General features: G+C 46.8%; 2 protein-coding genes across 2 annotated transcripts in view; one reads left to right on the top strand and one right to left on the bottom strand.

The window, feature by feature from the left end:
• LOC137538375 (cadherin-1-like) overlaps positions 1-19,173 on the top strand; it is an 84,586-nt gene extending 65,413 nt beyond the window's left edge. Inside the window, exons 9-16 of the mRNA XM_068260498.1 lie at positions 2,930-3,112; positions 6,229-6,473; positions 9,188-9,327; positions 9,446-9,670; positions 11,695-11,916; positions 13,464-13,594; positions 15,254-15,397; positions 17,003-19,173. Of these exons, the coding sequence (XP_068116599.1) occupies positions 2,930-3,112; positions 6,229-6,473; positions 9,188-9,327; positions 9,446-9,670; positions 11,695-11,916; positions 13,464-13,594; positions 15,254-15,397; positions 17,003-17,209 (1,497 nt within the window). The 3' untranslated portion in view covers positions 17,210-19,173. The remainder of the gene's footprint in view (positions 1-2,929; positions 3,113-6,228; positions 6,474-9,187; positions 9,328-9,445; positions 9,671-11,694; positions 11,917-13,463; positions 13,595-15,253; positions 15,398-17,002) is intronic.
• LOC137538376 (cadherin-1-like) overlaps positions 1-21,242 on the bottom strand; it is a 178,711-nt gene that overhangs the window by 54,808 nt on the left and 102,661 nt on the right. The gene's annotated exons all lie outside the window — the stretch shown is intronic.

The raw sequence follows: 21,242 nt of genomic DNA, 5'->3' as shown, positions 1-21,242 counted from the left end.
AGTATGTATTGTGTAGTGTATGTATCATAGTCTAGGGCCAATTTGGGGGGGAAGCCAATTGACTTATCTGTATATTTTTGGGATGTGGGAGGAAACTGGAGTGCCCGGAGGAAACCCACGCATACATGGGGAAGAACGTGCAAACTCTGTGCAGCTAGTGCCCTGGCTGGGATTCCGTGGACCCAGTGTGCTGCAAGGCGAGAGCGCTAACCACTACGCCACCCTGCTGCCCCATGACTATGTACACTGTACAGTGCTGTAGAGGATGTCAGTGCTATATAAACAGATAAAAAAAAATCACATATGACTATGGTAGGATTAGAGTGTGAGCTCCTCTGAGGACAGTCAGTGACAGGACTACGTACTCTGTACTGTGCTGCAGAAGATGTCAGTGCTATATAAATACATAATAATAATATGGTAGGACATTAGACTATGACTATGGTAGGATTAGAGTGTGAGCTCCTCTGAGGACAGTCAGTGACAGGACTACGTACTCTGTACTGTGCTGCAGAAGATGTCAGTGCTATATAAATACATAATAATAATATGGTAGGACATTAGACTATGACTATGGTGGGATTAGATTGTGAGCTCCTCTGAGGACAGTCAGTGACATGACTATGTACTCTGTAATGTGCTGCAGAAGATGTCAGTGATATATAAATACATAATAATAATATGGTAGGACATTAGTCTATGACTATGGTAGGATTAGAGTGTGAGCTCCTCTGAGGACAGTCAGTGACATGACTATGTACTCTGTAATGTGCTGCAGAAGATGTCAGTGATATATAAATACATAATAATAATATGGTAGGACATTAGACTATGACTATGGTAGGATTAGAGTGTGAGCTCCTCTGAGGACAGTCAGTGACATGACTATGTACTCTGTAATGTGCTGCAGGAGATGTCAGTGCTATATAAATACATAATAATAATATGGTAGGACATTAGTCTATGACTATGGTAGGATTAGAGTGTGAGCTCCTCTGAGGACAGTCAGTGACATGACTATGTACTCTGTAATGTGCTGCAGGAGATGTCAGTGCTATATAAATACATAATAATAATAATATGGTAGGACATTAGACTATGACTGTGGTAGGATTAGATTGTGAGCTCCTCTGAGGACAGTCAGTGACATGACTATGTACTCTGTAATGTGCTGCAGAAGATGTCAGTGCTATATAAATACATAATAATAATATGGTAGGACATTAGACTATGACTATGGTAGGATTAGATTGTGAGCTCCTCTGAGGACAGTCAGTGACATGACCAGACTATGTACTCTGTAATGTGCTGCAGAAGATGTCAGTGCTATATAAATACATAATAATAATATGGTAGGACATTAGACTATGACTATGGTTGGATTAGAGTGTGAGCTCCTCTGAGGACAGTCAGTGACATGACTATGTACTCTGTACAGTGCTGCAGGAGATGTCAGTGCTATATAAATACATAATAATAATATGGTAGGACATTAGACTATGACTATGGTTGGATTAGAGTGTGAGCTCCTCTGAGGACAGTCAGTGACATGACTATGTACTCTGTAATGTGCTGCAGACGTTGTCAGTGCTATATAAATACATAATAATAATATGGTAGGACATTAGACTATGACTATGGTAGGATTAGAGTGTGAGCTCCTCTGAGGACAGTCAGTGACATGACTATGTACTCTGTAATGTGCTGCAAAAGATGTCAGTACTATACAAATACATAATAATAATATGGTAGGACATTAGACTATGACTATGGTAGGATTAGACTGTGAGCTCCTCTGAGGACAGTCAGTGACATGACTATGCACTCTGTAATGTGCTGCAGAAGAGGTCAGTGATATATAAATACATAATAATAATATGGTAGGACATTAGACTATGACTATGGTAGGATTAGATTGTGAGCTCCTCTGAGGACAGTCAGTGACATGACTATGTACTCTGTAATGTGCTGCAGGAGATGTCAGTGCTATATAAATACATAATAATAATATGGTAGGACATTAGACTATGACTATGGTAGGATTAGATTGTGAGCTCCTCTGAGGACAGTCAGTGACATGACTATGTACTCTGTACAGTGCTGCAGAAGATGTCAGTGCTATATAAATACATAATAATAATATGGTAGGACATTAGACTATGACTATGGTAGGATTAGAGTGTGAGCTCCTCTGAGGACAGTCAGTGACATGACTATGTACTCTGTAATGTGCTGCAGACGTTGTCAGTGCTATATAAATACATAATAATAATATGGTAGGACATTAGACTATGACTATGGTAGGATTAGAGTGTGAGCTCCTCTGAGGACAGTCAGTGACATGACCATGTACTCTGTAATGTGCTGCAGGAGATGTCAGTGCTATATAAATACATAATAATAATATGGTAGGACATTAGACTATGACTATGGTAGGATTAGAGTGTGAGCTCCTCTGAGGGACAGTCAGTGACATGACTATGTACTCTGTAATGTGCTGCAGAAGATGTCAGTACTATACAAATACATAATAATAATATGGTAGGACATTAGACTGACTATGGTAGGATTAGATTGTGAGCTCCTCTGGGGACAGTCAGTGACATGACTATGTACTCTGTAAAGTGCTGCAGGAGATGTCAGTGCTATATAAATACATAATAATAATATGGTAGGACATTAGACTATGACTATGGTAGGATTAGATTGTGAGCTCCTCTGGGGACAGTCAGTGACATGACTATGTACTCTGTAAAGTGCTGCAGGAGATGTCAGTGCTATATAAATACATAATAATAATATGGTAGGACATTAGACTATGACTATGGTAGGATTAGATTGTGAGCTCCTCTGAGGGACAGTCAGTGACGTGACTATGTACTCTGTAAAGTGCTGCAGAAAATAGCATTATATCTTCTCCTCGTTTCAGTACTCTGCTACGGTACCTGAAAATGAATTGGGCTATGAAGTCGCACTGCTGACAGTGACAGATGAGGACGTCCCCTACACTGATGCCTGGGCTGCCAACTTTACCTTTGTTAAGGGCAATGAGGGACAAAACTTTGTTATAACCACCACTCCAGAGAACATGGGCCTGATAAAAACGGCAAAGGTAAGTGGTGCTGCTACATGCTGCACTCGCTGCACCCGGATTCTATAGAAACCTCCAGAACTGCTGCTAATCCCGAACCTCTCAAAGGTCTGCGTTAGATCTTATTTGATCAGAAGCAATTATCAGCAGATAAGGGGAGGCAGACCACACATGAGCAACAGACAAGCCCCATAATTTGTGCCCCCCCTCCCCCACATGTACACACGCGTGCACACACATGGCCATGACATGGGCAGTGCCAACTGCATGATGCTACCATGTCAATATGGACCAAAAATCTCTGAAGGATGCCATGATTAAGGCATTTCTGGTGTAATCATACGAAGTATTAGCAAGATGTACCTAATAAAGTGACTAGCGAAATACAGGTAGTACCGAGCTAGGGACCGAAGCAGTGCTTTTCAGCATTGCTAGATTTGGGCGCAGCCGGCGCCACCATAGACTAGAATAGGAATCACATCTATAGCTGCGCTCAGTGAGTGATGTTGGTGCCGTCAGAAGACGGAGCCGAAGTTGCTTAAAAAAAACACAATTCGGCCTCCAGCAATCGCTGGAAGCCAAATTACATCATTCCCCCACTATCCATGATGGCCTGGAGGGGGAATAGTAATTATCACGGCCCGAACTTATGCAGAAGCAGGATCAGCCATATACCGCTGTATCCTGCGTCCAAGGCTACCGGCGCCCATTTCAAATGTATGCGATTGGGACTGTAGGTCCGATTTAAACCTGAATCTGCTCTTAAGCTGGAACACTCACCTGTGCCTCACCTGTCCCCCTCTGTTCCCCTGTGCTACCTCTGTTCCTCCTGTGTCTCTTGTGCGCGTTACCTCTGTCCCCCATGTGTCTCTTGTTTGCATGTTACCGCTGTTCACCTTGTCTCTTTTGTCCCCCTCTTTGTCACCTCATGTCCCTCTGTGCCGCCTCATGTCCCTCTGTGTCGCCTCATGTCCCTCTGTGTCGCCTCATGTCCCTCTGTGTCGCCTCATGTCCCTCTGTGTCGCCTCATGTCCCTCTGTGTCGCCTCATGTCCCTCTGTGTCGCCTCATGTCCCTCTGTGTCGCCTCATGTCCCTCTGTGCCGCCTCATGTCCCTCTGTGCCGCCTCATGTCCCTCTGTGCCGCCTCATGTCCCTCTGTGCCGCCTCATGTCCCTCTGTGTCGCCTCATGTCCCTCTGTGCCGCCTCATGTCCCTCTGTGCCGCCTCATGTCCCTCTGTGCCGCCTCATGTCCCTCTGTGTCGCCTCATGTCCCTCTGTGTCGCCTCATGTCCCTCTGTGTCGCCTCATGTCCCTCTGTGTCGCCTCATGTCCCTCTGTGTCGCCTCATGTCCCTCTGTGTCGCCTCATGTCCCTCTGTGTCGCCTCATGTCCCTCTGTGCCGCCTCATGTCCCTCTGTGCCGCCTCATGTCCCTCTGTGCCGCCTCATGTCCCTCTGTGCCGCCTCATGTCCCTCTGTGCCGCCTCATGTCCCTCTGTGCCGCCTCATGTCCCTCTGTGCCGCCTCATGTCCCTCTGTGCCGCCTCATGTCCCTCTGTGCCGCCTCATGTCCCTCTGTGCCGCCTCATGTCCCTCTGTGCCGCCTCATGTCCCTCTGTGCCGCCTCATGTCCCTCTGTGTCGCCTCATGTCCCTCTGTGCCGCCTCATGTCCCTCTGTGTCGCCTCATGTCCCTCTGTGCCGCCTCATGTCCCTCTGTGCCGCCTCATGTCCCTCTGTGCCGCCTCATGTCCCTCTGTGCCGCCTCATGTCCCTCTGTGCCGCCTCATGTCCCTCTGTGCCGCCTCATGTCCCTCTGTGCCGCCTCATGTCCCTCTGTGCCGCCTCATGTCCCTCTGTGCCGCCTCATGTCCCTCTGTGCCGCCTCATGTTCCTCTGTGCCGCCTCATGTCCCCCTGTGCCTCTTTTGTCGTCCTCTGTGTCCCCTCTGATGCCAGTTTCTCTATCATCCCCCCGTTCCCCCCCCTGAGTCTTTTGTCCACTGTGTCACCTCTTGTCCAACTCGCCTCTCTTGTCCCTACTCTGCGCTGTGCTGAGTGGCCCCCTTCTGACAAGTTACAATTGGTAACTCCCATAGCCCTGATCCCGCTCTGAATCTCGCTGCTCTCCGGCCGATTAGCTCCAGTCACCATGGTTACTCCCAACCGGTGCCTATCATGTTGAAGTCATTGGGATTGGTTACACGTCTGCAATTGAGAATGCCAGTAATCCTATATAATCCCTAATTGTCCCTGCGTCATCATTTGTCCCTGTGTCTGTGTGAACTGAACTGCACATGTGCGCGTAGTTCAGTCGGCTCGCTCTGAGCTATCCCTGTGGTTGCTAGGGCAACAGGGACGCACAGCGCAGAACTGGGAGGATGACGCAGGGTAGGTGTAGGATGACTGGGCCAGGGGGGCGGGCGTGTGAGCGTGCACGCGGCGGGTGCGCGTGCCGTGGTGACAGACCTAGAACCGTTTTTAAACTGGTTTAGGTCACTAGTATTAGATAACCTACTATAACTTATTTTCTTGTCTGTGATTGGACAGTCAGTGTTTTGTGTGCAGTGTGGCTGCGTATAATGATGGATGAGCTGGAAGCCCAGTCTGCCTATTTACTGAACAAGCAAGGCTCCTCCACATTGCATGTGTCACCATAAACGATATATCGAAACGGGACTATGAAAACAACCATCCAAATGGTTTATTTCATTTGTATCATTGTAAAAGAGCACAGATGAGTGACACTACCACAAGCTTCCTGTCAGTATCTGTGCTATACTGGAGGTCATTTCCTGTGTGCCCAGGAGTCGCTCAATCTCCAGTATATACTGAGGAGAGGCTGTGACGTCAAGCTCTGCCCCTCCTCTTCCTGTCATCCTCTCACCAATCACCAGGTCATGTGATCCCCCTGGTTTGTGGACAGTAAAGGGGTGGAGCTCTGAGTCAGAGGAGCGGTAGCCGCTCCTCAGTGTACTGCTAAGATTGCAGAGGCTCCTGGGACACGCGACACAGAATCTGGAGTATAATGACAGCAGTGATGGGTTACTGTGAACCCTGATCATATGTATATGTATGTTGTATGTATATGTGGCCTTTATTGCAGCTTACTTATAAATACTGTTGTGTTCATGGCAGAAACTGGACTTTGAGGCAAAGAGGGAGTACATACTGCTGGTAGCTGCCACCAACAAAGCAAGCTTCACTGTTCCGCTGCTGACCTCCACCGCCACAGTGACCGTCACTGTTATAGATGTGAATGAGGCACCAGTGTTTGTGCCCCCAGTGAAAAATGTCACCGTCTCTGAGGATCTGGCTAATGGCCAAGAGGTGGCGTCCTACACAGCTCAGGACCCGGATAAGGCGCAGAATCAGAAGATAACGTAAGTGTCACAGACCTCTGATAACTTTCTGCTCTCCTCCTCCATCTCTGCCATATGCCCCCAGTTGTACATCGCCTCTCTGTCCTATACACTCAGCAAAGCCATAGCAGGGGACACAGAAAGAGAGCAGACTTATGAGCATTCTGATTGGCTGTTAGCATGTCCAAGACATGATGCCCGCATCCTCCACTTCCGAATCTCTTCACACTGAGTTGTGTAAAGGGAATGTGTGCTTTCTTTTATTCTATTCAGGGCTAAAATACATGTCACCTGATTATGAAGCATCTGTAAAGATTTGACATGCAGCAGGTGTAGCTCCAAGTGATCCAGGCTGAAAAGTCTACAATCCGTTTACAGTCCTGCTGCAAGATGAGATAACTTAACACTGTTAACCAGAGCTGGATATCCACAAGGCAAACCTAGGCAGTTGCCTGAGGCCAGGAGAAGTCTAGGTGCCTGGTTGATGCTAGCTGCCACCTAACTAAAAAAGCTAGTGGACCATCGGCTGTGGTCAAAAACCTCTATCTTGCCTAGTGCTGCATTTTATCTTAATCCTTTTCTGCTGTTAACTATTTATTGTATTTATAAAGCGCCAACATATTACGCAGCGCTGGACATTAGTTTAAGTTACAGACAATACTTAGGGGTGACATACAGCAATATGACAATACAGGAATACATGCAAAGCAGATCACGCAGCACAGTATGAGTACAAGGTAATGCTTAGTCACTGGATGGGAGCATGGAGATCACACAGCACAGTATGAGTACAAGGTAATGCTTAGTCACTGGATGGAGCATGGAGATCACACCGCACAGTAGGAGTACAAGGTAATGCTTAGTCACTGGATGGGAGCATGGAGATCACACAGCACAGTATGAGTACAAGGTAATGCTTAGTCACTGGATGGAGCATGGAGATCACACAGCACAGTATGAGTACAAGGTAATGCTTAGTCACTGGATGGGAGCATGGAGATCACACAGCACAGTATGAGTACAAGGTAATGCTTAGTCACTGGATGGAGCATTGAGATCACACAGCACAGTATGAGTACCAGGTAATGCTTAGTCACTGGAGGGAGCATGGAGATCACACAGCACAGTATGAGTACAAGGTAATGCTTAGTCACTGGATGGGAGCATGTAGATTAGTCAAGTCGAGTTCACTCAGATCCATCGGATGGGTGTACGGTAATGGAGGTGCATGATCAGGTAGAAGACATAAGGAAAAGGACCCGAAGGCTTACAATCTAGAAAGCGAGGTGGGGACACAAAAGGTAGGGGACCATAGTTCAGCTGCGGGTTTAGAGCACTAGTGAGGGGTGGTAGGCCAGAGTGAAAAGGTGAGTTTTAAAGTGGACCCAAATTAAAAATACAAGATTTCAGAAATAAAATCTATTTTCTAAATTATAATAAATAGCAGCTTTTTTTCAACTGCATGATGACAAATATAAAATATTTTACATTTATTGGAGGAACACCTCCCTTCCTTTCAAATTGCCGGGACAAGAGTGGAGTGAGCAGCTAGGTGTGTACCCTCTGGGTAAGATCGGAAATGTAGGTTGGACAGGTTTTGTGGACAGATTTGTAGGTCAGACACAGTGTCTTGAATCTGACTCTGGACTGGATAGAAAGCCAGTGGAGGGGTTCACAAAGTGGAGCCGCCCTGGTGGAGCGATGGGAGGAGTGGATAACTCTGGCTGCTGCATTCATGACTGACTGCAGCGGGGCAATTCAGGTCATAGGGAGACCAGACAGAAGGGCGTTGCAGTAGTCAAGGTGGGAAATTATGAGAGCATGGATGAGTAGTTTGGTGGTGGCAGAGGACAAATCTTCTCAGGAACAATTCTCTCCCACCAGACAATAATGGCCCATTTGTACTGGGGAGCTTTTCAGGACAATTTCTGCATTGTTTCGAATTGCTGGCGATTTCTAGCACTTTAAAAAGGGACAGTGTAATTTATAGTATATGGCAGTGTTTTCACTGCGGCGATCGCCAGTGAGTCGCTATTTGCGGTGCATGCAGATTTTTTATGCCATTTGGAGGGATCATGGTTCAAGTGCGAAAGAAATCCGAATCGCTCAATCGGGATGGTGTTCAATGAAAAAAAAATGTACTGTGCAAAATGCTAGCGATTTTTCCTAGCGTTTTGCAATCCCCAGTGTGAACCAGGACTAAATTAGCTTTGGTTGAATGCTGCCAGAGTGATTGCTGTGAGGTCAAATGCTAATAGCTATATTAGAGAAATGTGAAAGATTCATATGCGGTATGTCAGAAATAAATCTCATCTTTTAGTAATGTTTTGCCAACAGCAAAACCCGAATCCCTGCAGCTTTCGGGGGGGGGGGGAACCCCAATCCTGGTGACAGTTTACATAGACTGTGTTTAGTAACATTCGTGGAAAATTCTGTAAGCTATGGGGGGGGGGGGGGGGGGGGGAGAGATATTACAAGAATAGAAGATTTATAGGGTTAAGGCTTCCATCGGAGAACGGCATTTTCCAGCACACAGGTCACTTCCTGTCCAGCAATGTTGTAGAGGAAAACAAACTATAGGATTGCGTATAGAGCAATGAGATGCACAATAATGTGCTGTCATCTAATATCTCATGGTCTATAAGGGAGGGGCTTCTCCATATACTGCTACTGGATCTGAGTGACGGACAGCCAATCTGAGCCTTCCATAATGACTTCCTCACTGTGTCTTGTAGTTACCGTATGGGCAATGACCCCGCCCAATGGCTGACGGTGAATCCGGAGAACGGCATCATCACTGGGAAAGATCTGGATCGGGAGTCCATATTTGTAAAGAACAACGTTTATACAGCCATTATTCTGGCTATTGATAATGGTGAGTGCCTGTTACCCCCCCCCCCCCCTCCCCCATGCCTGAGCATAGCGCATATGGCAGATGAGTATATTCATGTCTCACCTCCACTCCTGTCTAATGTACTTTATTATCCCAACAGGGTCACCCACTGCCACTGGGACTGGCACACTGCAGATCACTCTCACGGATGTCAATGATAACGGCCCCTATCTGGAAAATTCCTTCATGGTGTACTGCCAGAAGTCCCCAGATCCTGTGGCCAACCGCATCATCGACAGAGATCTACCGCCTTTTACCGAGCCCTATAAGGTTGAAGTGAACAAAGAAGCTCGGGATAACTGGACAGTCTATGTGGACAATAACCGTAAGTGTCCACATGTGTGATATTTGTATGCGCAAGTATGTCTGTCCATCCATGCCTCTCTATGACCGAGGACCTTATTGACTTTAGATGGAGAACAAACAGTGTCTTTAGTGACCAATTTCACTCAGACTGCAATTAGTTTGGACTTACCTTTTTTCATATGACCAGCTGACTTCAGGGAGCTGCGTCTTGGCAACACATTGGGTGAGAGCTGTGGGAAAATGGCTCCTCCAGAAATCTATTGAATGCTAGTAAATTATTAAATTTTCCAGGAATGTATAGGTTAAGGCCAGAATCCGAAGTCTGACTACTCTGGGATCCGTAATAGGCATACAGAGGCGCCAGGAGAATAAAAATGTCTAAAAAGTTTAAAATTTGTGGAGGCAGTTGTGGACTTGCCTCCTCCAGACACAAGATATGCCAACAAAGTTTAGCAGAACAAATTTATTTACATACGCCAGGGGAAAATGCAACACGTTTTGCAGGTATGACCCCGCTTCATCTGGCAATAGGTAGGAGTAGGTACAGTGCAGGTCTGTAGTTAGGCCAAGCGCCTCTACTCTGGGATCTGGCTGGCTAATGTGGCCCATATGCTACTATGCTTCTAAAAGACCGTCAATTATTGGAATTTGGCTGGCCAGAATGCGACCTGACCAGAGCTGGCCAACCAAGTCCCGAAGAAAGGAGCAAACACATTGCAGCTGTGGTATCTTCAATTTCCAGAGCCCTGGTGTCCCCTCTCACCTCTCCATGCTGTACCTTCTGTCCCTCCACTTCCCGTGCATTACAGGAAAATAGTGTATTGGCCGGTAAGATCCCAAAGTGCCTAACTTTGGCATCTGGTCATAACTAGGGATAGTTGGAAAATTTATCGGGAACCGGTATTCCACGGAAATACCGCATCACAGAAATTTTTGCCCGCAAAGCTCAGGAGTATTGTACCAATCGCAGGCTGCAGAATTTTTCCATGGAGATTTGAATACCGCACACATTTTAGACTAATAACGAGACTCGGTAGTATGAGCGTTTTGTGACTGGTCTAAAATTCCATGGTATTTCCAATTTCTGCTATAAACTAGCACATTTTCTGATCGGTTCAATATTACCAAGTATTTTTGAATTTCAAGATTGGAAATTTTAGACCAATCACAGGACTTGGAAATACTTGGTAGTATTGGACCAATCAGAGAATGGGGTGGTTAAATCAGAATCCCATGGAAATTTTAGACCAATCACAAGAGCCTGATATTCCCAAGTTTTATAGAGTCTTGTGATTTGGTCTAAAATGTCCACCGTATTCAAATTTCCACAGAAAAATTCTGTTATTGGTCCAATGCTTCCTACTGTGAAGTATCTGGCCAGTCAAAATATTTGGTAGTGTATCAAGGATGTCTGCATAACCTGGACATCTGCAAAATATAACTCATTCTGAGAAACTTTTTTTTTTTTAAACTACATAACTTTATTAACAAAAACGACACACATTTCAGCAGAAATCAGTATCAGAAAATCAGATTTCTGTGGGAGTCCACAGAACCGGATATTGGCATTTTCAAGTATTGGCATTTCTGACCATCCTCATGCTGGATACACACGGTGCGTTCCCGCACTCGATGCCCCGCTCGATTCCCGGCCGCTCTATTTCCGATCCTGTTTCGATGATTGTTAGGTCGATTTGGCATACTTTACATGAGACTCGACCTAACGATCCATCGAAACGCGAATCGGACATGCTGGAAATAATCGAGCGGGGCATCGAGTGCGGGAATGCACCGTGTGTACCCAGCATTAGTCAATACATAGACACTAGATCTCATTCCAGATGGGGGATACAGGAAGTTCTGCTACAGCTGAGCCCTGTGGGCGTCGCTGAGAGAGGAAGTGAGAGTCCAGCACAAAAAACTACTCACTGTAAAACATTTTTGGCTGAAATTCTTCAGACTTTGTCCATCCTTCAGCTACAAAAGTTTTGAAGACATAGGAATTGGCAGCAATTTTTATTGTTGGTTTTTTCTTCTCTATAGAGTTATTGATAAAGATGAAGAAGGATGAACTGCCTGAGGATCTGTACACCATGCCAGTCACCCTGTATGACAGCCTGAACTTGAAGAACATCACCATGTTGAGCATACAAGTGTGTCAGTGCACAGCAGAGAATCAGAACTGTGAAGGACCCAAGGCACTGGCTGCAGGCGTTGGCATTCCCGTCATTCTGGGCATCCTCGGGGGTATTCTGGCACTTCTGAGTAAGTGTGTCCTGTTTATACTTCCTATGTTCTGCTAGGCTTGGGTAGGAACATTGTGGTAATTAATGATGTACTCAGTGGCTCATTATACTTGAATGGGGGTGCAGTGTCCAGGTGGAGGCGCTGTGCTCAGTAGGCCATTGTGTTTGCGTGGAGTTGCAGTGTCCACATGGTGTCTTTGTGCTTGGATTGCTTTGCAGTGTCCTGGTGGTGCTCAGCGGACCATTGTGTGGGAGGGGGTGCAGAGTCCAAGTGCTGGCACAGTGCACCCCCAACAATGGTCCACTGAGCGGAGTCCAGGTGGTGGCGCTGTGCTCAGTGGGGTCATTGTTTGGGTGGGGGTGCACTGTCCAGGTGGTGGCGCTGTGCTCAGTGGATCATTGTTTGGGTGGGGGTGCACTGTCCAGGTGGTGGCGCTGTGCTCAGTGGATCATTGTTTGGGTGGTCGTGCAGTGTCCAGGTGGTGGCGCTGTGCTCAGTGGGGTCATTGTTTTGGTGGGGGTGCACTGTCCAGGTGGTGGCGCTGTGCTCAGTGGATCATTGTTTGGGTGGGGGTGCACTGTCCAGGTGGTGGCGCTGTGCTCAGTGGATCATTGTTTGGGTGGTCGTGCAGTGTCCAGGTGGTGGCGCTGTGCTCAGTGGGGTCATTGTTTGGGTGGGGGTGCAGTGTCCAGGTGGTGGCGCTGTGCTCAGTGGATCATTGTTTGGGTGGGGGTGCAGTGTCCAGGTGGTGGCGCTGTGCTCAGTGGATCATTGTTTGGGTGGGGGTGCAGTGTCCAGGTGGTGGCGCTGTGCTCAGTGGATCATTGTTTGGGTGGGGGTGCAGTGTCCAGGTGGTGGCACTGTGCTCAGTGAATCATTGTTTGGGTGGTCGTGCAGTGTCCAGGTGGTGGCGCTGTGCTCAGTGGGGTCATTGTTTGAGTGGGGGTGCACTGTCCAGGTGGTGGCGCTGTGCTCAGTGGATCATTGTTTTGGTGGGGGTGCACTGTCCAGGTGGTGGCGCTGTGCTCAGTGGGGTCATTGTTTGGGTGGAGGGGTGCAGTCAGTGTCCAGGTGGTGGCGCTGTGCTCAGTGGGGTCATTGTTTGAGTGGGGGTGCACTGTCCAGGTGGTGGCGCTGTGCTCAGTGGATCATTGTTTTGGTGGGGGTGCACTGTCCAGGTGGTGGCGCTGTGCTCAGTGGGGTCATTGTTTGGGTGGAGGGGTGCAGTCAGTGTCCAGGTGGTGGCGCTGTGCTCAGTGGGGTCATTGTTTGGGTGGTTGTGCAGTGTCCAGGTGGTGGCACTGTACTCAGTGGGTCATTGTTTGGGTGGAGGGGTGTCGTCAGTGTCCAGGTGGTGGCGCTGTGCTCAGTGGGGTCATTGTGGATAGAGATGAGGGGTCCTGATAGTACGCACTGTACAGTTTACCTAATTCATCAAAGGCTCTTTAAAAGCTTGTTTAACGCAATTAAAACGTGAAATCTTATAAATGACATGAAGCTCTTCTGTCCCTGTGCTGCACTTTCATTTACAATATGTAATTTTATTTTTAATTTTTTGCTTTCAGTCCTGCTGCTGCTACTTCTGCTGTTTGTGAGGAGGAAGAAGGTTGTGAAGGAGCCTCTGCTGCCCCCTGATGACGAGACTCGGGATAACGTCTTCTGCTATGATGAAGAAGGGGGCGGGGAGGAGGATCAGGTAGGAGCCATTATGGAATCATTTATGGAAACACAACTTTTTCTAAACTTTAAATGAGGAATGGTGGCAAAGATGAGCACTAGCAATGGAAGGTGAAATTCTGCCCACAGGAATCCCACTCTACATAGAGAAAGAAAACTGCAAACAGATTTCCTCCTCACCCCAATCCCTCCAGTGCAACCCAATTTCCTCCACACCCCAATCCCTCCAGTGCAACCAGATTCCCTCCAGTGGAACCCGTTTTCCTCCTCACCCCAATCCCTCCAGTGCAACCTGATTTCCTCCTCACCCCAATCCCTCCTGTGCAAACAAGATTTCCTACAGTGCAACAGGACTTTCTCCTCATCCAAATCCCTCCTGTGCAAACCAGATTCCAACTTTACACCAATCGCTCCAGTGCCACCCAATTTCTTCTTCTCCCCAATCTCTCATCCAGTGCAACCCGATTCCATTGTCCCCTCAATCTCTCCATTGCACCCCCGATTCCCTCCTCACCCCAATCTAGGCCTAGCTAGGGTTTTCAGCACCCTGGAACAAAGACCGGTTTAGCGCCCCCTTCCCTGTCTTTAGGCTTGTGGTTCTTGTAATGCCCTCCTTTGACCGCCTGTGCCCTCCGGATGGTCTAGTCAAGACCTTTGACCCGGAACTAATGGCTGCCGCATGCACAGTAGCTTTCCTATACATGGGTACACAGCACTGTCCACATTCCCAGCGGTTCTCCCTGCCAGCCACACATTCTCCTCAGCTCAATTTCTCTGGTGGGGGGCGGGCTTTTTTTAGGCAGGGGGTGGGGCTTCTCCCAGTCCCAGCCAGGCAAGCTCTCCTCCACTGCTGTATCTAGTTTCACTGGTGGGGCAGGTGGAAGAGGCTGCAGGATAATTGTGCATCATGGTAGAGAGGCTGCCATCGTTAGCAGGCAGCCACTGAGCGCCCCTAAATCACTGCACCCTTAGCTACACCCCTGTCCAGTGCAACCAGATTCCCTCCTCACCCCAATCTCTCAATTGCACCCCTGATTCCCCTCCTCAATCTCATTTCTCTTGTACTCCACTTCCTCCTCCGTCCACTTCGACGCCCCCTGTATATTGAATTTCTTCAATTAATCCTGATCTTTCCTGTGCAACCCAAGTCCCACCCAGGGCCGGTTCTCTCATGAAGCAAGATGAAACCTTTGCATCAGGCGCAGAGAATACAGGAGCAGCATTTTTGCACTGTGTGCACTAACGGCACACTAACAGCATGCGGTCAGAGTAGGAGGAGAAGCGAAACTCAGACTCACAGCAAGCCAGTGTGCTATTGCGCTGAGCTGCAGCATGTCATGTGAGCACATTAAATGAAGCAGAGTAAATTGTTGGGTGCTGTGCGATCATTTCAATTTGAGGGGGATCGGGGGTGCATCCTCACAAGTTTGCCTCAGGCAGGAAAAAGTCTACAACCGGCTGTAGTCCCACCTCAGCCTAACCACCCCAAGTGAGCTTCCAGGGATCAGGGTTTAGGGCAGTCATGCCCACTACATACCTGACGGTAACATTAGGCTGCTCTTTTGCATTTGATAAATTGGAAAATGATTCCGTCATATAACACAATACAGAACTGAACCAGAAAGTGTTTTTTTTTTTTTCCTGCAGTTTTTCATGTTATGACATTGTCTCCCTCCAGGACTTTGACCTGGGTCAGCTGCACCGTGGTCTTGATGCCCGACCGGATGTCATCCGTCATGACGAGGCTCCAACCTTGATGCCCGCTCCCCAGTACCGGCCGCGCCCAGCCAATCCTGATGAGATTGGAAACTTCATAGAGGAGGTAAGTAGCAATGTTACCCGACACACACTACAGCAACTCGCAGCACATACATACTGCACTACTAGAGGGAAACCAGCAGGGTGACAATGTGCAACCACTTACGACTTCCTGTTCAGTTCTAGACAACAGCTGAAATCTGATTGGTTGTTATTTGCAATACCTAATGCCTGGTACACACCATTCAATTTCCCGCCAGATCGAACCACTAATTTCCGACAGGTTTGATCAGGTTTTCCAATTGATTTTGTACAGACGTTTTATTGGAAAATCGATCAGAAAATCTGATGCCGCAGGCCCCACTCTCTGTTGGCAGAGCTCTGTGCACTGGCCAGGAGCCGCTTTCGTTGGCTGCTAACCCTGTCTGCCAATGTGATTGGCTCACAGTGATCACGCGGTCAGGAGCCAATGAAAGAGGCTCCTGACCAGTTCACAGAACCCTGCCGTCAAAGACGGTGGATAGAGAGGTCTGAGGCGGGTGCGGAGCAGCGCGATCGTCTGTAGCGGTGGGAGCACAAGGTGAAGAAGTTGAAATCTACGTCCTGTCAGAGCTGCGCAGCCACCTGCAGGATGTAGATTTCAACCAATGCGGCCAGCAAGCAGTTAAGCCACGCCCCCACCAGTTTATTTCCCCCTAAAAACCAGAGCAATATTCACATTTCACAGTCCTCCCATTCATTCGCCAATACGTTTATCGCTACTAATCACTCCTAAATGATCTATATATTGTTTTGTTCTTTTTTCACCACAAATTGGCCTTTTTTTGAGGGGGAGTTTTTTTTTGGGGGGGGGTTTTGCTAAGAATTTTATATGCATTTTAAAAGGAAGAAAAAAATTCTGTTTTCAGCCATTAGTTTTAAAATAAAATGTGCTACGATAGACAAAACTCACATTTTTTTGCTCATTTGTCCCAGTTATTACAACATTTAAGTTGTGTCCCTAGTACAATGTAAAGTGACAACATTTTTATTTGGAAATAAAGGTGTATTTTTTTTTTTTCCATTTGTCTTTTTTTTTTTTTTTTTTTTTAATATATCAATAATTACAAGCCCTAATTTGCAAAAATAATAGTGATATACCCTTATGACATGCATATTAAAAGTCTCTAAGGTACCGTAACTATTAATTTTTAATGCTGTCACTTTTTTTTTAAAAGTATTTTATTTTGGTAACTATAGTGGAGCTGATCAGTACTCTGCCATGGGGGTCTCACAAGATACGGGTATCTATGCCCCTGATGCTGAAGTGAAGTCCACAAGGGTGTAGATGCACGGCACAGTGGTGCTGTACCGGTTAAAAACCAGCACTAAAATCTATGCTTACCTTTTTAGCTACAGTCACTGATTTATAATAGTAAATTGGGTAAATTAGTAAAGTGGGCGCAGGACTCTTGACCACTGCAAAGTCACACAGTGTGTATTTTTGAATCCTAAAACTTTACACAGTATGAACACTTAGCATCCATAGCATTTATTATTCATATCATACATACAGTAGCTGGCATTGTGCAGGCACCATGTCTTCATTACAGCATATTGTCAGCACATACACTAAAGTACATTTTGTGTGCATGACTCGTGCAATGATATATATTTTTCACCTACACAGAACCTGAATGCCGCTGATAATGACCCCACCGCCCCACCGTACGACTCTCTCCTGGTGTTTGACTATGAAGGCAGTGGATCGGAGGCCGCTTCCCTCAGCACTCTGAACTCTTCCAGCTCTGACGGCGATCAGGATTACAGCGCCATGAACAACTGGGGACCTCGCTTCACCAAGCTGGCTGACATGTATGGAGGGGACGAGGACTAGTCTGGCCTGCACTCATCACAGGAACGTCTCATAGCACTGTGTACATATCCAGGACTGGTAGCTGATCTGTTGTGCACCCCTCGTTTCCCTGCAACCGAACAGCTTTCCTGCTGGGGGTGCAGAAATAAAACTCAGTCCTCCTTATGCTTCAGAAACTGCTTGTTCACTGGAGACTGCAAATTACTTTTTATTATCTTTTTATATAAATTGTGCCTTCTTAAAGCAGATCTATTATGTAAAATGTGACAGTCTTCAAGGCCAATTCACATAAATTAGCAGCTTTACATAACGGAACAGAGATATGTAAGTGTTGGGGTCCTATCAGAGCTGAAAGTATTTGTTTTGGAGGTATAAATTTGCCTGCACACTGCTGGCTTCCTGTTTCCAATCTTCTAGAATACTGCCTCTTAGTTAGCCTTCTTTAGCCTAAAATGATTGATAACAGGCCAATGTGACTGACTGGAAGCAGTTTTCTGTTTTGTGTCACATAGAACATTTGTCATCTATTCATTTCCCTCCCCTCTTATATGAGATGCCTATGCCCACTTAACTGTGTGTTACCATTTATAGCCAGTTATAGGTGTGCAGTGCATGCTGGGTATGTCTTGCATAGCTGGTAGGTTTTCCATACATCTATACAACCCGCTCAAGCATACTCCCAGATATTTAAGGAAGTATACCACAACCTAAGGCGGGTCTAGTCCCACATTTTCTCCCTTTTTAGCCTTTGGTTTAATCTCCTGTTTTCTGTGATAAGTCTGCTTTAACCAACGCTATTTGCCAAAAAAATTCACAAGCATTTTTCGTTATGTTTAGATTGGAGTTTTTATGTAACTTGATTTTTAATCTGTCTTTGTTAATTTATCGCTGGGGCGTGGTTGGGTATTTTTTGTATGTTAACAGCTGTGATACAAGCCATAGACATGGGGGTTGCAGTATCCCACCTTCCTGTATTTGAATGTATAAAATGACTATAGGTAGCAGCGAGGTGGGATCTTTCTTGCCAAAGCCTATAGCGGCGTCTGCAGACATGGAAGATGAATCCTTATGTAGATGCTGTTGTGGAGGATATATGAGATATTATATAGAGCCTGTTTGTAAGAGCTCTATGATAAATTCTGTAAGGTGGACCCTGCAGTTATGGAGGTTATATTATATTATATATGGGGAGGACACTGCAAATGCTACCATTGCAGCCATGACAATCTGGTTGCTATATGCCTAGATATGTCCTAAATTATAACTGGGGTCCAAGATCTATATTTTTACAATCCAAGAGGGAGACTCCTTGTATCGGCCACTGTTGTGTCTATATGATAAATGACAGACTTGAACGTTTTTGGCACACCCTCCCTGTGCTTATTTTAGTTGTAATATTCTCAAGAAAATGTATTTTTGTAAGTTTTTCAGTATAATGTCAGAGTAAAGGTTTCAATCAGTTAGTGGTCCATAAATTAAGACTGGAATTGGCCATTTTTATTGACCTAGTCAGGGCTGTTCTGCACACCCAGCATTGCTGCGTTATGGACCAGCTGTGTAGCAATACTAGATGGCGCAGTGCTCCTCCCAGGAAGGGGTGGTTTCAGCAGTAGATTTCGCTGCGCTCCTCACAGGAAGGGACGGTTCCAGTAGTAGATGGCGCCATGCTGCTCACAGGAAGGGGCAGTTCCAGTAGTAGATGGCGCAGTGCTCCTCCCATAATAGGTGCTCTATAGGCGGCCTCACATTGAAATGGCTGCCCAGAGCCATGTTGGGTCTCCAGGTCTTCTACTACAGGTGGCCACCAGATAGAACTCCCTGGGATTATTGTTAGTGGTTTCTCCCAAGTATTCCTGCTGCGCTCGCTTGTATGTACAGCTCAATGAGACATTATACTGGAAGCTCCACATATTCTTTTTCTCTATCATCTGTGTATATTTTTTTTATAAAGAAGTTTATATAAAATTAAAGTACTTGAAAAAGCATCTTTGTGTTATTTGTGTCGTATACGTTCACTAAAGCTGTGTGTGCTGTAAAGATGGGGCTCACCCAGCAGTGATGGTCCCATTTTCCGGACTTGGGAGATCTTCAAGGACTGGTATAAGCTGGGCATGGTCTGCTCAGCCCGCCCTAGGCTGACGCATGCTGCTTTCTGGCTGCCCTAGGCTGACGCATGCTGCTTTCTGGCTGCCCTAGGCTGACGCATGCTGCTTTCTGGCTGCCCTAGGCTGACGCATGCTGCTTTCTGGCTGCCCTAGGCTGACGCATGCTGCTCTCTGGCTGCCCTAGGCTGACGCATGCTGCTCTCTGGCTGCCCTAGGCTGACGCATGCTGCTTTCTGGCTGCCCTAGGCTGACGCATGCTGCTTTCTGGCTGCCCTAGGCTGACGCATGCTGCTTTCTGGCTGCCCTAGGCTGACGCATGCTGCTCTCTGGCTGCCCTAGGCTGACGCATGCTGCTCTCTGGCTGCCCTAGGCTGACGCATGCTGCTCTCTGGCTGCCCTAGGCTGACGCGTGCTAGACTCTCTATGCTCAATCTTCCCTAGACTGGCACACGCTCTAACCTAGCTTTTTTTTTTTTCACTTGGAGGGAATTAAGCTCTCATTCACACTATACGTGGTGCTGTGCGGATTTCGGCAGCGTGTATGGTGTGCGATCAGCAAGAACATCAGAAGTGCATAGACAGCACATCGGACATTCTGACAGGGGAGGACTGGGACCTTTTGGCCTGGAGGGAAAACACAAACTAAAGGGCCCGTTTTCACTGCAGTCCAAGCCCAAATGACATCACACACTTGCCCCTCGTGCTATATGCCAGTAGTCACATGGGAAATACAGTAAGAACACTTGAGGGACAGTGTGACAGGTAAAGTGTATTATGCACTGGCACCGGGGAGTACATGATAAATTCTGAACGCGACGGAAACCCCGGGCGTTGTAACTCAAAATGTATTATCATCAGAATTCACCTGCAAGCAGCCCTTCTGGAGTCAAGGGACGAAAAATTTGCAACCTAGACAATACCTTATGTAGCTGTGCACATGCAATCATTTTAACAATGGTGAGAGACTAGTCAGATATTTTTTTTTCCCATGGACCCTGCAGGCAAGCATCTGCTCTGCATCATGCTGTGTATATTTACCAACTTGCCCACCCCCTAATTGCTCTGTAATTGGGTATTTATTTCCCTCAGCCAGCCTAGTGGGTCACACTGCCTTATACAAAAACATGAAAGCACTAGGCACTGTACCAGCCCTAAATCATTTAAATGAGAGGCAGTCTAGGGGGGGGGGGGGGGGGAGGGGAGCCTCCCCCTGGCCACTCCTCTATGCATGTTGCGCAGCAGTGCGATGCGCTATCTCACTGTTGCATGCATTGGCAGCAGCTTGTTTTGATCAGATTGTCTTCCTGGGCAGAAGTTTGTTGTTGATGCAGGATTATGCAAAGACTGTTTCCCCTAAAATAAGACCTCCCCCGAAAATGAGCCCTAGCTAAGGACACTATGTGTATGGGGAGGAGTGCAGTCTCTTACCGCACCTCCCTTGTGGCTGCCTCCCCCTCCATTTGCATATAACCGCTCCGGTATCACAGCATGTCAGTGTTGCAACCTCCACACTGATTGTGACAGAGGGGAGCGTGGTCACATTCCTGTGTGCACCGGGGACACATCAGCCCCCCCACCCCCACCTGATTTTTTTCTCCAGAAAATATGTCAGTATCTTTATATTTGGGGAAACCCGGTATATGTAAACCTATGCAGCTCGAAAAAAGAGGAATTCCAGCTCATTCACCATCCCTAGTTACCCTACACTGTGGGAGCCTTGTTGCATTGTGGCAAATAACAGCCATTTCCAACTGCCAAAAAAGCAAGCAGCATCTCCTTCCACTGACATCACCTGCCAGAAGTAAAAATGTTGCCATGTGATAAATGTCAGAATGTAAATCAGGGAGAGGAAAGATTTTACAATGGGCAAACACTGACTAAATCATTTATACATAATTATTGTAAAAATTACCATATTTTTCGTACTATAAGATGGTGCGTCAGGATTA

The sequence above is a fragment of the Hyperolius riggenbachi genome, chromosome 11, assembly GCF_040937935.1.
Source record: "Hyperolius riggenbachi isolate aHypRig1 chromosome 11, aHypRig1.pri, whole genome shotgun sequence".
Classification (NCBI taxonomy): domain Eukaryota; kingdom Metazoa; phylum Chordata; class Amphibia; order Anura; family Hyperoliidae; genus Hyperolius; species Hyperolius riggenbachi.
This window is presented reverse-complemented; position numbering and strand designations above follow the sequence as displayed.